Source organism: Eulemur rufifrons, chromosome 29 (assembly GCF_041146395.1).
Source record: "Eulemur rufifrons isolate Redbay chromosome 29, OSU_ERuf_1, whole genome shotgun sequence".
NCBI classification, from domain to species: Eukaryota; Metazoa; Chordata; class Mammalia; order Primates; family Lemuridae; genus Eulemur; species Eulemur rufifrons.
Window position 1 is genome coordinate 59,609,313 of NC_091011.1, and position 16,287 is coordinate 59,625,599.

Consider the following 16,287-nt stretch of genomic DNA (forward strand, 5'->3'; position numbering starts at 1 on the left):
CAGGTTCTAGGGTACCTGCATACTGATCTTGAATTTGCCATTTACTAGTTTGCCATCCTAAGTAGGGAAGTATACCCCACTGCATACCTCAGTTTCCTTATCTATGATATGGGTAATATACTAGTACCTATCTCATAGGTATGTCATGTGAAGGAAATTATTCGATATGTATAAGATGCTTACAACAGTGGCTGGCACATAGCAAATGCTCACTAACCCTTAGCTACTATTATTAGATTACTGGTATTAGTATTTTCCCATGGCTACTGGTCATTTGATTCTGGCCTAACCAATCGGAAGTTACATTAGTGGTTAGGATTTGCCTAGGAAGGGCATGTGACCCTAGCAGAACCATTCAGAATCTTCCAGGTACTCAACACTGTAACCAAATGTCTCCCAGGCCATAGATTAAACAGGAACAAGGGAAAGAATATTTTCTCAACATGATGAAACCATTTCACGTTTCCAAAAGTTCTTCCCAAAAGCTTAGATTTTATAACTTTAAGGGAATAGTAAATATAAAAGCAAATGAATTAAATTTGTTCAACTGATTTTGAACAAAATCAGAATTTTTGTTAAATAGATGTCAATCCTTTTTCTTCTGAAAATATAAAGAATGTTTTACACTCAGCCTCTGAAAGAAAATGTTTAATTTGAAAAATATGTTAACAATGGCAGCCTACTGGAATGTGTCAGGCACTGTATATCCTTTAACCTCACAATTAATCAAAGAAATGTAAATTGAAAATACAAAATGTCATTTCCAATGTCAAATTGACAAAAGTTTTTTATATACTGTAATATATTTATGAGGATACTAAATATTATTTTATATTGATGGTAAGTGTAAGTTGACAACCTTTGTGGAGTATGGATAACCTTAAAAATAACTATATTCCCTGTTTCATTTCTAAAAATTTATACTAAAAAACTACATAGATGTATGCAAAGACATGGCTACAAAAATTTTCCTCACAAGTTATTTATGATGGCAAAAAACAGTAGGCCAATAATGAATGGTTTATTGATATTTTGATATAATGAAATACTATTAATACATAGGTACTAAAAGTTACAGAAAAATATTTAATAAAATAGAGAGATGGTCACTTTATAGAATATTAAATAAAAGGTATGTGTACCATATAATCCATTTTAGCTTAAAAGAAGTATAGACACACATAGAAAAAAGACTAGAAAGCTATATCCCAAAATACTAATAGCATTTATTATTTCTGAATGGTGAAATTGCTGGTAATTTTTCAATTTTTCTTCTTTTTTCTTGTATATATTTTCAAATTTTTATGAGTTTAACAAGTAACAAGAAAAAAAATCAAAGATTTTTTAAAGTAAAACAAGATAATTCAAAGTGACAAATGTAAGGCTAGAGGCTTGCAATGGACACTGAAAGAACTCACTGGAGAGGCCTCACCCTGATTTGGGGCTGATTATGAGCATAGGCTTTTTTGAAAAGAAACAACAAAGGCACCACCTCAACTACATCAAGGATGACGACACGCAGGTACATTTGCAAGTTTTGATACTCATTAGAAAATCATTCGCGTTACTTAATGCACCTGGGGTATTTATCCAATCCCAAAAGAATGTAGAGTACTTCTAGAACATATGAAATTGATTTTCACTTTCCATTGCAGCTCTCCATCACTTTTTTTTTTCTAACAAGTATGGTTAAAATTCTTTCACAATATTGAAGAAATAAACTTTTCCTTTTTTAGGCAGCAGTGACTGCATAACAGTTTAGTCCTTCATATATTTTGTTTATGTTAATCCAGAGCTTTTAAAAGACAAGGGATGCTGACTTATTCATGACAGTGCCAAGTTTGCAGCAGGCACGCAACAAACACCAGTGAAAAGCATTTAGGTATAAGCGCCTATCCTCAAGTCTTTTTGTTTTATTAGGACCTTTTTTCTTGGTCAGTATATTAACATATAACTTCCTAGTGCAAAATTCCAAATTTATAAAAAGAAAATAGATTCTGGTTTCCAAGATAGAATCTCTTAGAGAGGGGAAAACCTTTAAAAAAAAAAATATGTGAATCATCAATTTTCCTTCTTTGAAGCCATTTTTGTACCACACCCAGAGTTGGGGGGGGGGGGGGTAAACAGAACCTCACCAAAGAACTTTAAGTCTCTCAGAAGCGTAACATCCAAGCTTCAAGGGTTCATTATGCAGCTACAGCAGCAGCCATTCCTAAGATATCCGTGCTTCATAATGAGCCCAGTTTTTGCTCCCAGTGGGCCTAACGCAGCTCAGTCTCAAATGGCACAATTTCTAGGGCCTGAAAAAGTGCCTGACACTTAGAGTTAAACTTCTATTGAATTATTAAACCGACAAATGGAAATGGAAGAGGGACACATGAAAGAAACTAACATTGTTTTGTATAATGATGTGAAATATTAACTTCATTGTGTTTTGAGACTTACAAATTAAGGGGTAATTAGAAAAAGAATTCTGTTCTTTACGTGTTAGAAACTCAAATACTGAGGCCAGGCAGGCAATGCAATGAAATGGTAGCAGGCAGGTGTGAATGCACGTGGAGGAGACATTGGCAAACTAACTAGTGTGCTCCACCTTGAGTGGGAGTGTGGCTGACTCAGCTCCCGCCCACTGCTGCCATATGGGAATGCAGGTCCCATTAGGCTGGTTCTTACAATTTTTTAAGAGAAGCTTGAAATCTAGATTGTTTTGTAAAAACTCCCAGGTTTTACATATTGGCTCAAAATATAAAGAGCAGATTATATGTGTTTTGCATGCCTATCTGGGCAGTGGGTCATAGATTTGAAACCTCTGATTTAGACGCAGTATCTGAGAATATTTATCCTTATGACATGTGTTTATGTGTCTGTGCATGTGTTGTGTGTTGTTGCTACAATAATTACCTCGTGGACACTGAGAAGAACAAGGAGGAGTATTATACTGTGAGGAGGGTTTTAAACACTGATAAGAGCTAATAGGAAAATCGTGGAGGACTTATAGCGAAGGGGGAGGCATGTGTCAAACACATAAGTTATCCCTGAATTTGCAAATATTTTTCTCTGTGATTAGGCCATCTGCCTTGACTAATTGGTGCCCATCAAAGTTAGGCTCCTACCCTCCCACAGAGACTGGGAGATGGGATGCTATCTTCTTTGATGATTATATATCAAAGGGATAGCCCCCAAGTCCTTGGGGAAGACACTCCTGGGTTGTAAACCACCCAAGAATCTTTTTTAAAACATTTACATCTCAAAGGAGGCAGGGAAAGAATTTACAATTCTAAATTTTCTAAAGCAAATGCTCTAAGAAAAGGGAAGTCAGCGGCCTAGATTTTTGTACCCCCATAATAAGCTGAAATAAAAAAAAAAAAAAGAAGAAGAAGAAACCTGTCTAAAGGTCAGTGAAGCTGAGGGGAATGTTAAGGCCACTTCAGCCACAAGTTGTAGTAGATGTGGATGTTTAGCAAGCTACACTTCAGTAGGTCAGTTTTAAACAAATGTAAATGCTAGGCTTAGAGTCCTAGCTTAGAGTCTTCCTTCCCAACATCCTCCCAGCCGCCTAGTGCATCAGGAAACCATGGTATGCCAGTGCTAGTGGCTACGTAAGAATTTTATCCATTCAAGAACCTGGAAGAGAAACCTGTGCTGCCCCCTGGACTCCCTGCTCCCCCAGGGAACTCTGCCTGCCGAGGTATCTATCAACAGGTGCTTGTAACTATACCAGTACCATGTGCCCATGAGCTTTCACCAGCTGTGTAACCTTGGGCAATTTATTCAACCACCCTGAGCTTTGGTCTCTTCAGTTGTAAATAGGCATAATAAATACATACTATATGGCATTGAATGAGAAGTAAATCTGATCTGTGCATAGCACTCAACACAATGCCTGACATATAGTAATGACTCAATAAATAGTAATTATCAATATTTCAGCAGTTCTCACCTGTGCTATATTATTCTTATAAAAGAATGAACATACTATAACATCAATTCAATAATATACAGAGAGGCAGGAGAAAATAAGTAAAAAGAATTACAGCTTAAATCTATTGAAATTAGAGCAGAAGAAACTATCAATAAGGCAGTAACCACTTCCAAAGTGCCACGCTCTATCCTCCACAACTTTACCCTTTTCTGCCCAACCTTTCTAATCCTGTTCTAACTTAAATATTTTCCCAGTAGATCCCAAATCTTCAGGTTATTTAGCCCAAAGATGTAGTGAAATTTTTAAAATTACAATCTTTATTGTATTTCTTTTCTCATATTTATCACTTGTAGCATTTTACCCACCCCCAAAAAACCCATGTGGGAGCTAACTAACTTTTCAGGAATCCTGTACAAATTCTCCCCCAAAAGTTTTTTCTTTGTTTGTATCTTGGTAGCAACTCCAAACTTTTCAAGATTTGGACTCTGAGATTAAAACTGTGCTCAGAGTATCTCCACAGAAGTGGTCTGTTCCCTCATCCAATGAGCTCTGCCTGTTTGTCCAAGTGACACTCCAGTGGAAGGAAGCCAAGAGCCTATAGTAGCGATCCTGAGGAAAATTTCAGCAGCTGTGGCCATGTAATTTAAAACCTCTGAAAAGTGTGCTGCGGTCCGTGCACAGCATTAGTATAACATGGGGGCTGGATGCAGCCCGTTCTCCAGAGGACTTCCTCGCCTGCTACAGGAAAGGGAAGACTGAGAAACAAACCTGGGTGCAGCCGGAGAGGTCCAGATAGATGAGCTTGTGGCATCCATTCCCCAAGTTCAGGTACTGTAAGCCTTTGTCTGTGAACTTTCTGCAATAAGCCAAACTAAGATTCTGTAAATTGTAGAAATGCCTGAAAAGACAGGGCGAGAAAAGAGAGGAAAGAAAGTGATTATACTTTAGTTGTTCTCTCCAGTCTTTTTTAAGCCACTATGACAAAGAGAAGTAAAATTGTGAATTACTCTCTTCTCCTTGCAGATGTTGAACAGTTTAACTTTATTGTTAACAGTCTCCCTGTTGATTAAAGGAGACTGCAGTGGTATACCAGATAATGCATAATGACATTTTAAGTGAAAATAATTCATGAATACAAGAATATTTGCTTAAATTTTTAAGAAAGTTGACTGGGATAATGCTTTGGGGGGGGTATGTGGGTGGGGGTGCATTCATATTGTTTAGAAGTTAGTTTTTGAAACCAAAGTTGCACAGTTTACTTTATAGTTGCTTTTAGTTTTTATCTTTGGAGCACTAAAATAATGTACAAAATGTCTACAAACACAAACCCTTTATAAACATTTAAATGCAGATTAACTGTTACAGGAGAGTGAGGATTTGAGACAGAAGAAAAAATTGAACAAAAAAGGCTCTTAAAATGAATCTGATAAGCAAATGTCCTGAAAAATAGATTCAGATATGCATGATTTTGTAAGTAACAGTTTCATTATTATGGCTAAATAAAAACTAATTGATATACAGAACTTAAACATGGGTTAAGAAGAACAGTCTGCAAATGAGTGGGCAACACATGAGAAGAATTAAAAACATCGGAGGCTATCGATCTCACTGGAGTTGGAACAGATTAAATATGGCATTACCACAATGACCAAAATGAGAGCTCCCAGAAAAAAGGAAGGTAATTGGTATGAGCCTGTGCTACCCTGCAAGGGCTTGCAATTTGAGGACACTCTGTGGACAATTTTCCAAGCCCTCCTAAGCCTGGCATTTTTTAAAAGTGCAAGGACTCCCACTACTGCCTGCTCTTGTAATGGAATTAACAAAATGCTCTTGGTTTGTGATCTACAATAGTTTAACAGCAAATTAGAATGAGCAACAAAAAGAAAGAAAAGTGAGGAGAACATGCTTCTCTGCTCCGCAAAAGACTACAAATAAATAATAAAGTTTACATTCACATAAATGGGAAATAAGATTTATAAGCATTGACCATTAATCAAATTAATTCCTAAAATTTGCAAAACACATCTATATGATATAATGAGTCTCATCCCATAGAGAATTACTTGATTCAGAGCATACATGCCCATCTGGGAATGGCTGTGTACACGAGATTCGACAGAAAGAGAGGGAAGGCTTGGACTCCCTAGAGACTGGGTAGGCAGGGCCCTGCAGGAGAAAGCCGCACTAACATCCCAAACACACGTCCCCTCTGTGGGGCCTCCAGGGGACTAAGAGTTGTGCCAAAGTTTTGGAAATGCTTTATCTTTCTCTCCCTTGAGTATACCCCGTGATTCAACTAAGTACAATTTTCTTTGGGAAGAGGCCAGGGGTATCATTTCTAACTTCAGTTCTCTAATTTGGAGAAAGGAATAGTGAGGCTCAACATGATGGAAAATACACAAAGTTTTGGAATCTGACCAAACTGGATTCGAATCCTAGCCCTGACACTTGCTGCAACTTCCCTAACTTTTCAGAGATTGTTTCCCATCCGTTAAGTGGAGATAACATTATCTTTTTTTAATGTTGACCAACTGAGGGGCCTCCAGTTTTCCTAAACCTCAGTTTTCTCATCTGTAACATGGATGTAATCTGATCTGCTTTTTCCCGTTAGAGGTAGTGACAGTTAAATGAGAACACAGATATGATAGTATTATCTTGAAGGTGATTTTTTACAATTAAAATCAGCAGGGACATGGTAGAAGGTTGAAAAATATATGAAAATCCAGGAGTGATGGTGTGTGCCTGAAGTCCCAGCTACTCAGGAGGCTGAGGAAGGACGATCACTTGAGCCCAAGAGTCCAAATCCAGCCTGAGCAACATAGTGAAATTTTGTCTCTAATTTATAAATAATAAGGATACATGTATTGTTGTTACTACTACTTCAGGTAACATATTAATGGTTTTTATAGAGTTTGTACTATCTTCTTCCATTTAATGGAATGGATACTCATCTGACAAGAGTGCTGCAAAGAAGTGATTCCGAGAGGTTGGAAGACATCACATTATGTCTATACCCTTATCCAAACCTATTGTTTGATTTCTTTCAATTCATGTGATCAGTTAACAAATACCAAAAATGAGAATTGAACTAGAGTCTCTTAACTTTTGTTGTGTCACAGACACCTTTGGCAGTCTGTTGAGGTCTATGGACCCTTTCTCAGCATGTTTTAAAATGCATAAAATAAAATATATAAGATTACAAAGACAGCCAATCATATTGAAATATATAATTATCAAAATATTTTTTAAAAACCAAATGAGAATAATAATAATATGTCTTCTTTAACATATTAAATAACAAGATCTAGTGGCAGTTCTAATAACTACTATGACTGTGAAGTAGTTATGAGTATCAATATTTTGAAATATTTATAACAACTATAATATGATAAGGATATATTTGTGATTTATATGGGTTAAAAAGTCCCACAGACTTCTAACACTATTCTGGTTTTTACCTACATTTCAGTTGGAGCTTAGTGAAATTAGAGATGATTTTTTTTATTCCCCATTAAAATTCATGGAACCCCTGAATTCCACCCCTGGCCCTTTGGGGATATCCACTGACCCCTAGTTAAGAACCTTTTATTTAGACAAAAGAGGTTGTTCATTAGACTAAATGACTCCTGGAAAGTCCCTGGATGGCTCTCTTCTAAGTGGAACCTCGTGGGAACCCTCAATTTGAAAGAAAAGCACAGGAATCTTGAGTGGCCCTGTAGGCAGCCCTTTCTAGGGCTTTACAGTCCTGCAGACTTAAAGCTGCTGCGGATAGGAAAAGTATCAGTTGACAGTAAAATCCCAAATTTTATGCAGTACTTTTTATTCTGTATTTTGGCAAAAAAAAAAAAAAAAACATTTGTCCTCTCATGAGTGAGATCTGATTCATCATTTTCCCAGCCCAGAGACCACTGATAATTCTAATTCCACTTTGAGGTTAAGTGTCTACAGCCTGCTTTTATCTTTTTCTAATTATTTGATAATGATTTCTTATGGGGGGTGGGTTCTCTCTTTGTGATTTACTTATTTTTCTGCTACTACTATACTCTTTAAGAAATTACAGTTCTTACAGAAACTGCAGAGATTATTTTTTTCTCCTTTGTCTTTTTTCCATTAAAGAACTGAGGTAGTATGTATTAGATCTCCAACACCTGAAGGACTTACTACTAGAAGGAATGTAAAATTATGTATTTAAATAAAAATTTTTCTGAAAAACTACCAACATGAGGCCTAGTCTATAAAAGAAGGAATTTGTATGTGGATTCTTTTGAGTTGAGTGTTGGGCTCTTTAATTTCACAGAGGCAGTTTCACATAATAGAATTCTGTAGAAAATCTAAATGGGGTGATTTTGCCTCATATTTACTGGGTAGACCTTGAGATTGTCCAGTCTAGACAATAGCTTACTCCGTCTGCCCTACTTTGATAAGACTAGATAACATGATGGTCTCTGACAATAAGAAATTTCCAAGCCAACTGAAGGGTCAATTTATCTATATGAAAAATCATTAAACACCACTATAGCATATATGGCTCCATTTAAGAACAACAACCATTAACAGTTTTACCCAGCACTGTATGCCCAGAATGGCTCACACAGAGTAGTTGATCAATACATGGTGAATAAGTGAATGAATGTTGTTATTAGAATTCAGGAAAAGAGGAAATCACTATGGACTTCCGGTAGATGCCATGATTTAAGGTGTAAACGCAGTGGGATTAGCCAAGAGAAGAAGGGCATTCCAACCATAGGGAAAGTGAACCATGCAGCAATCAAAAGCCCACAGTTAAGGACTTCTCTTGGGAAACCTGGCCAGATAAGTTTGATTGGATAATGTCAAGGGACAGTAAGGGAAGGGTCTAGACCTCAAGCATGTCAAGGACATGATAAGAAGACTGTTCCAGAATGATACTCCTGTAGCAAATTGAAGGGAAGTGAGACCAGAGGCAGGAATGGCAGGATGCTGTGCCAGATGAGGTGCTGAACGTGCCACCTAAGTTGTGGCAACAGAAATAAATAGAAAGGGTTTAGTTCAGGCAACATGCAAAAGCAAAAAGTTTCCTGGAATGGGCATGAGCTGTGGGCAGCCCTCATTTTCAACTTTAGAAAACCAAGTCCCTAAAGAAGTGAAGAAAAATGTTCAAATAAAAAACTGGCAAATCACTGTTGTCAAGAAAGGGCAAATTACATTTTTCTTCTGGCAAATGATTTCTTTGGAAAGAAACACTACAGCCAATTAAAAGAGAATGACAGCAGCAATGACCAACATTTCTCTGGTTATTTATAGTTTAAAGAACACTTTTGCATATGCAAGCATGTTTGAAACAATGGAAAATAGCAAAAATAATCATTATGAAAAGTATTTTTATCACAAATTACTGTACGTTTTTTATATGACAAAAATCCTCAGTATCAAGTAGTATTTATTCTGAATATTATCTCAATGGCAAGAACTAGAAGGTAAAACCAAACAAAATTCTTATTTTGGGTCCTACTTTCTTATCTGTTGCCCACTAAAGGTATAGCTTCACTTGTAAAATAAATGTCCCTAAAAAGTTATACATAGCTGTAGTATCACAGTAAATTTCCCAGGAGAAAAAAGTTATTTCAATGTATAATTGGAAAAAATATATTTTAAGTTTAAACAAAATTTTGTAATGTGAAATAAACTACTCTCAAACCATCTATTTTGTAAGTTCAGATTTTCACAAATGGATTTATGAATTTTATAATTTCTCTCTCTCTGTGTATATATATGCACATATATACATGTACATATATTCCTATACATAAATACACATATACATACTTATATATCATAGTATGGAATGCCTAAAGAAAAGTACTGAGTGATATTCTATATCACAGGACTGTAAGACCTTAAGGAATTTTTGATCCTCGATCCTCAGGGGCCTCACAATAGTGTCACTGGAGCCAGCGTGCACCAACTCATGAGAGTCAATTGTTAGCATCTCTCCCCAACTCCACATTCAATGACATATTGGTAGCCTCAAATCAGCCATAGTGGAACTATTTACACACAGAAATCATTAAACTCTACCAATCAGAGCTTCTCCTTCCCTTCCCATCCCAAGCAGTTGTTAAACCTTTACTAGAACACTGCTGTTCTTGGAACATACTTCAAGAACTCCTGATATACAGAAGACAGTATGCTAATAGAAATGCATATAGAGACAAAAACGATGAAAGAGAAAATGACAGCTTTGAAGGACAGGAATAACATCCTAAGACAAACTCTGAACAAATGGATAGAAGCATTAAAATGAAAAATGCCTTCTTTGGCTGAGAAAAAATTTAAGTTTTAATGTTCAAAAGGTTTACCATGTTCCAGGAAAAATTAATTGAAGGAACACAATTAAGCTTGGAAATGTCTTTAATTTCTCAGAGAAAAGGAAAATCTTGTAAGCATCTTGGCAGGAAAAAAGTAGGTTACCAACAAAGGAATGAAAAAGTCATGCTAGTTGTAGACTTTCCTTTAATCCGAAATATCAAAGTTTATAGACCAACATTTGTAGGGTTTTAAAGATAAAACAAAGGACATGATTCAAGAACTATACACCAAAACAAGTTGTTTGTCCTCCAAGATGATAGTCATCTTCAGAGATCAATGGCTGAAAATCTAATGCACATGCATCTTTTCTGAAAAAGAGTTTTTAAAATTATATTTCCAGTCATCATCAGATAAATCAAAATCAAGATTATAGAATAAGGAAATTGTGGGGAAAAAAGACCATCAATGAATGGACCAAACTAGAGTTAGCACTACATAATCATTATAAATATGATTACAATATTGAGTGCAAACACTAAAAATCACTATTAAAAGGAAAGTTAAATGATTAGCAAAAACCACAATTAATATGTATGTTCATACATGGGAATAGAAGTGGAGGGATGTCAATTTCAAGAGAAAAGTAGAGAGAGAATTGAAATGTATTAGATCACTTGTCTAACACAGGAGTAGTCAAAAGTTATTGTTTCATCTTGACTTTAATTAGAGAAATGCATGTTAAAGCATATTTTTAAAAAAAACATACACATAAAACAATGATGATATAGCACTTCTTGTATTTTCCTGGATAGAGCTGGAACCCATTCTACTAAGTGAAGTATCCCAAGAATGGAAAAATAAGCACCATCAAATTGGTTTCACTGATCAACACCTAAGTGCACATATAGGAATAACATTAATCTGGTGTTGGGCAGATGGGAGGAGGGGATGGGTATATAGATACATAATGAGTGCAATGCGCATTATATGGGTGATGAACACGCTTGAAGTTCTGACTGGGGATGGGGTGGGGCAGGGGCAATATATGTAACCTAAACATTTGTACCCCCATTATATGCTGAAATAAAAAAAAAAAAAATACACATAGCCACTAGTTAGAATACACAACAGAATATATAGGTACCTTTAAAATATCTTCAGATTATAGAAGTAAACAATATAGTTTGTATGGCAAAAAACAGAAACACTGAGTACAGTGCAGCAACATAAAAATCAAAACATAAAACAAAATGATAAAAATAAGACTATATACTCAATTTTTTAAAAACAGAAGTTAGCTACATGCTACATACAAAAGACAAGCCTCAAATCTAGTGACACAAAAGTTAAAAATAAAGAAATATATAAGGTTATTCCACAAAAAACACAAGCCAAAGAAAACAAAAGTGACTATATTAATAGCAGATAAAAAAGGATTCAAGGCAAAGAAACATCAACCAGTATAAAGAATATCATTTTACATAAATAAATGCTATGATCTATAATTTATTAATCTTTGTATATAAAATAACATCAAAATAAATCAAGAGAAGTAATAGGTAACAAATATATCACCATTATACTATAACATCAAGAATTTATATGTATATACACACATCTAAATACAGAAATTTTATTCTCTAAAAGAAACTCTTTGTTTTAAACATTCATGGATGATTTCCTGAAATTAATTATGAACTAGTCCATCAAGACATCTCAGTAAATTCCAAAAAGTAGAAATAATTCAGTCCACATTTCTTGACCAGAGTGCCTAATTAAAAACAGAGGTTTTAATCAAAGAAACTTCAACCACTTGGAACCAAAAATTCTCCTCTAAATAATTACTGGGTCAAAGAGGAAAGCAAATATAGAATAGTTCATTCATAAAGTGAAAAACATACTTACCAAATCATATAAGCTTTGCCCAAATTCTTATTTAGAAGTAATTTCATAGCCCCCTTTTTTCACTTTTAAAAGGGAAAAAATCAATTAAATCTTCAAATGAAAAATTTAAAAGGATACCTGAATCTCATATCCAACTCCAAAAATGACCATTTAGAAAATATAATGAGAAAATAGAATCAGAAAAGATACCATTCACAATGACAATTAGAGAGATACCTAGGAATAACTTTCAAAAAAATTATCCATATGAATAAAACAAAATTTTATTGAGAGATTTAGGAACTTTAAAAAAAATTTTAGAAGTGTACTTATATTCCTGAAAGACTAAATATTATAAAAATATAAATTAGTTCTAGTTTATTTTATCTTTAATTAGTGGTATGCTGGTATAGCTAATAACTTCCTCTCCAAAACAATGTATGCATATAAGTTTACTATAAAATTTTATTTTACTATTTTACATTTACTATTTTACAGAAACAAGTGATAAAATATACAATACTCTTTATTATAAATTCCATGTAGCCAATCAATTCTCACACAGTATTTTCATTGGCTTTTGCCAATGAAACTCTTAGAAATGTATCCGGCCAACTGATGGTTGCAACTGAAGAATGAGTATAGTTCCAATATGAATATATTTATTTACATTAATATGTAAGACAAAAATGAAATAAAAAAGATGTCCAAACTTGTCCATCAATGATGTGAGTGCCTTCTTTGCTGAATTAGATAATAGTTTTCAAGTGCTGAAAGAATATTACCTCAATTTTTTGTGCTATTCAGAATGTTGTCGCTACAGATATGACACACCTTTAAATTTAATCTGCTTTATTAACTGTTTTCTCCATCACTTTCTTCTTTTTTTTTTTTTTTTTTTTATTTGAGACAGAGTCTCACTCTGCTGCCCAGGCTAGAGTGCCGTGGCGTCAGCCTTGCTCACAGCAACCTCAAACTCCTGGGCTCAAGCAATCCTTCTGCCTCAGCCTCCCAAGTAGCTGGGACTACAGGCATGCACCACCATGCCCGGCTAATTTTTTCTATATATTTTTAGTTGTCCAGCTAATTTCTTTCTATTTTTAGTAGCGATGGGGTCTCACTCTTGCTCAGGCTGGTCTCGAACTCCTGAGCTCAAACGATCCACCCGCCTCGGCCTCCCAGAGTGCTAGGATTACAGGCGTGAGCCACTGCATCCAGCCTCCATCACTTTCTTAAATCTAAACAATCAACAAAAACAATACATCAAGCTTTGATCTGTAATGTTTGCCATTTTCCATGGTATACAATACTTCCATATTGGCAAGTTCCAAGCTACCAATGAGAGGTCACTGAAAATGGGGTTGGGAGAGATAAGCAGTAGCACACCATTCTGTAGCATTTTCACACATAGATACACTAGATATAAATAACCTCAAGAACATAGATAAAGTAACATATAGAAAAATATTATAGAAAGTGATGAATGTGAAAGTATATTTCTTGCCTATACAAGAATTTTACATATATATATATATATATATATATATGGAGGAATCACACATCACATGATAAAAGCTTTATTCGATAAATGATGTTTAAATAATTGGTTAGCTATTTAATAAGACTTTAAATGTAAAACTATTCTTAGTTTGTGTAATGCACAAAAACAGGCCTTGGGTCACATGGGTGGTAGTTTGCTGACCCCTGGTTTAGATAATTGCTTCATTCATCTACCAAAATAAATTCTAGATGGATTATATATTTAAGTTTAAAAAAATAAGAAAAAAAATCATGTAAATGTATATTAAATGCCTGGAAGGACGAACACCCTCTATGTTTAAAAGTAGCAGAAGAGGCCGGGCGTGGTGGCTCACGCCTGTAATCCTAGCACTCTGGGAGGCCGAGGCGGGTGGATCGCTCGAGGTCAGGAGTTCGAGACTAGCCTGAGCAAGAGCGAGACCCCGTCTCTACTAAAAATAGAAAGAAATTATATGGACAACTAAAAATATATATAGAAAAAATGAGCCGGGCATGGTGGCGCATGCCTGTAGTCCCAGCTACTCGGGAGGCTGAGGCAGAAGGATTGCTTGAGCCCAGAAGTTTGAGGTTGCTGTGAGCTAGGCTGACGCCATGGCACTCACTCTAGCCCGGGCAACAGAGCAAGACTCTGTCTCAAAAAATAAATAAATAAATAAATAAAAGTAGCAGAAGAAATTTCAAAGGGAAGATTTGACTAATAAGATGTTGCAGCTCAATTAACAGGATAAACAGAAAATATGGTGTCACTTTTTTTTAGGCTTGCACATTTACAGGAAATGGTTAAAGTCAGAATATAAAGAAAATTACCACCCAGAATTTTCTGTTTAAGCTTTTCCAAATGTCTCACTGTTATTTTTCAAAGGATCTCAAAAGCTATATTCTTAAAAATAGTTCATTATTTCACAATAGTTTGAGAAATGTTCTCCCAAAGTCAAATTTGAATCTCTCCCAATGTGACCATGTATTCTTTCTGATTAGTTTTTCCATAGTGAAAATAAAGAATAATCGACATAAATTTGTGATAGATTTGAATATTCTGTCAACTCTTTTGTTCTCCTGTCCCTTCGCCTCCAAAGAAGTGCTGGTGAAGAAGAAGCAATATTTGTATCCAGTGTTGTCAACAGTCCATACACAGTCAAAAAACGATCAGTGTCAGGTTCCCTGGAGCTGGTGGGGCGTCAACAGGTAGCAAGAGTGGCAACAGGGAATCTGGGGCAGAAATGTTCAAAGTCTAGAGAAGCAGGATGTTGGTACTGTATTGCAGAGAGGTCCCAGACACCAGACTGGAATTTAGGGGCCAGGCTCCAATACCCAGGAAGGGGACCAGAAAGAGACAGGCAAAGTCTAACTCAAACCACTGTGTACATTGCTACATGAGTGACAACAATGCTGGTCAAGGCAAAAGACCAATTATTCAAACTGGGCCCACCAAGTAGGGAGGGTGCAGGCACCAGCTTGGGGACTTGAAAGCAGCAGTCCCCATTATCAGTATATCAGTGCCACAGTAGTAGGGTGTTAATAAAGGGAATACTGCCTTTGGGGAATGCCAGAGAAAGCCAGAGCTTCTTGGAGCATAATTATTTTCTGTGTCATTCAAACAACACAAGCATTACCTTGGCAGGAGTCTCATCGTCCTGTTGGTGATATTTGTGTTAGACAGATTGAGAAACAGGACCCCCGAGCAGCCCTCAGAAATGTGTCTCATTGATTCGTCCTGCACAAAAAAACAGACGGAAGAATCTTATCAAATTCTAACAGGCTTTGCAACTTCTATCATCTCTCTTCCTGCCCCCAGAAAATATATATGCAAGAGTCAGTCTCTTCATATTCTTTATCTGATACTAAATGAAAGGAAATTAAACAGAAGCTAATGGTTTTGCTTGAAGCTTCATTACTCTCTCCTTTTGCTTTTCTTTAGAAATAACGTCTTATTCCATCATATTGACACTTCATTAAAATGTGAACCCTTGCAAGTTTTACTCCACAATAGGAAATTTGAGCTCAAGTGTCAAACACTTCTGACTCTTTAGATGCAGGAAAGTGATTAAAAACGGATCCACTTTAAAACTTACTAAAATCATTCTGCAAGACAGGAATAGTAAACACTCTCAACAACTGGACTTCAGTAAAATAAGTCCATATTTACAACACATATTTATATATGAGGGTGTGTGTGCATGTGTAATTAAGTTTCTGTGGTTTTAACTAAATATATTAAAATGTATTAGAATATATTAACTAAATATATTAAAATATATTAAAATATTTAACTAAATATATTAAAATGCCTAAACAGACTTTTACCAAATTTATGGTAAGTCTGAGATGGCTGAAATAAAATACAGGCCATATACAAGTTGGGCATGAAATTCAATGTTAGGGTTAGGTTGGCGGAAGATCTCAAAGACTCAAGCATCCTTGCCCCCAGAGAGCTGAAACTAAGGTAAGACAATAGTGTGTCTGAGACATGAGAGAGACAGAAAAATAGTGCTTTCAAGTATGGTCCCCAAATTGATATTTGTAAGACTAAGTAATTGCAAGCTTTGATTGCAATGAGTTGCTTCTCCTATGGTTAACTCTATAGAAAATAGACTGAGGAGCAGAAGGTTTGTATTTATTTAATGATGATTGATGAATTTCCGCAAGTATACTAA

General features: G+C 35.5%; 1 protein-coding gene across 1 annotated transcript in view; it reads right to left on the reverse strand.

Annotated features, from left to right (window-relative positions):
• The window catches only part of FBXL13 (F-box and leucine rich repeat protein 13), a 182,408-nt gene that overhangs the window by 71,834 nt on the left and 94,287 nt on the right, over positions 1-16,287 (reverse strand). Inside the window, exons 11-12 of the mRNA XM_069461649.1 lie at positions 15,247-15,347; positions 4,691-4,820 (exon numbers count right to left, since the gene is read on the reverse strand). Of these exons, the coding sequence (XP_069317750.1) occupies positions 4,691-4,820; positions 15,247-15,347 (231 nt within the window). The remainder of the gene's footprint in view (positions 1-4,690; positions 4,821-15,246; positions 15,348-16,287) is intronic.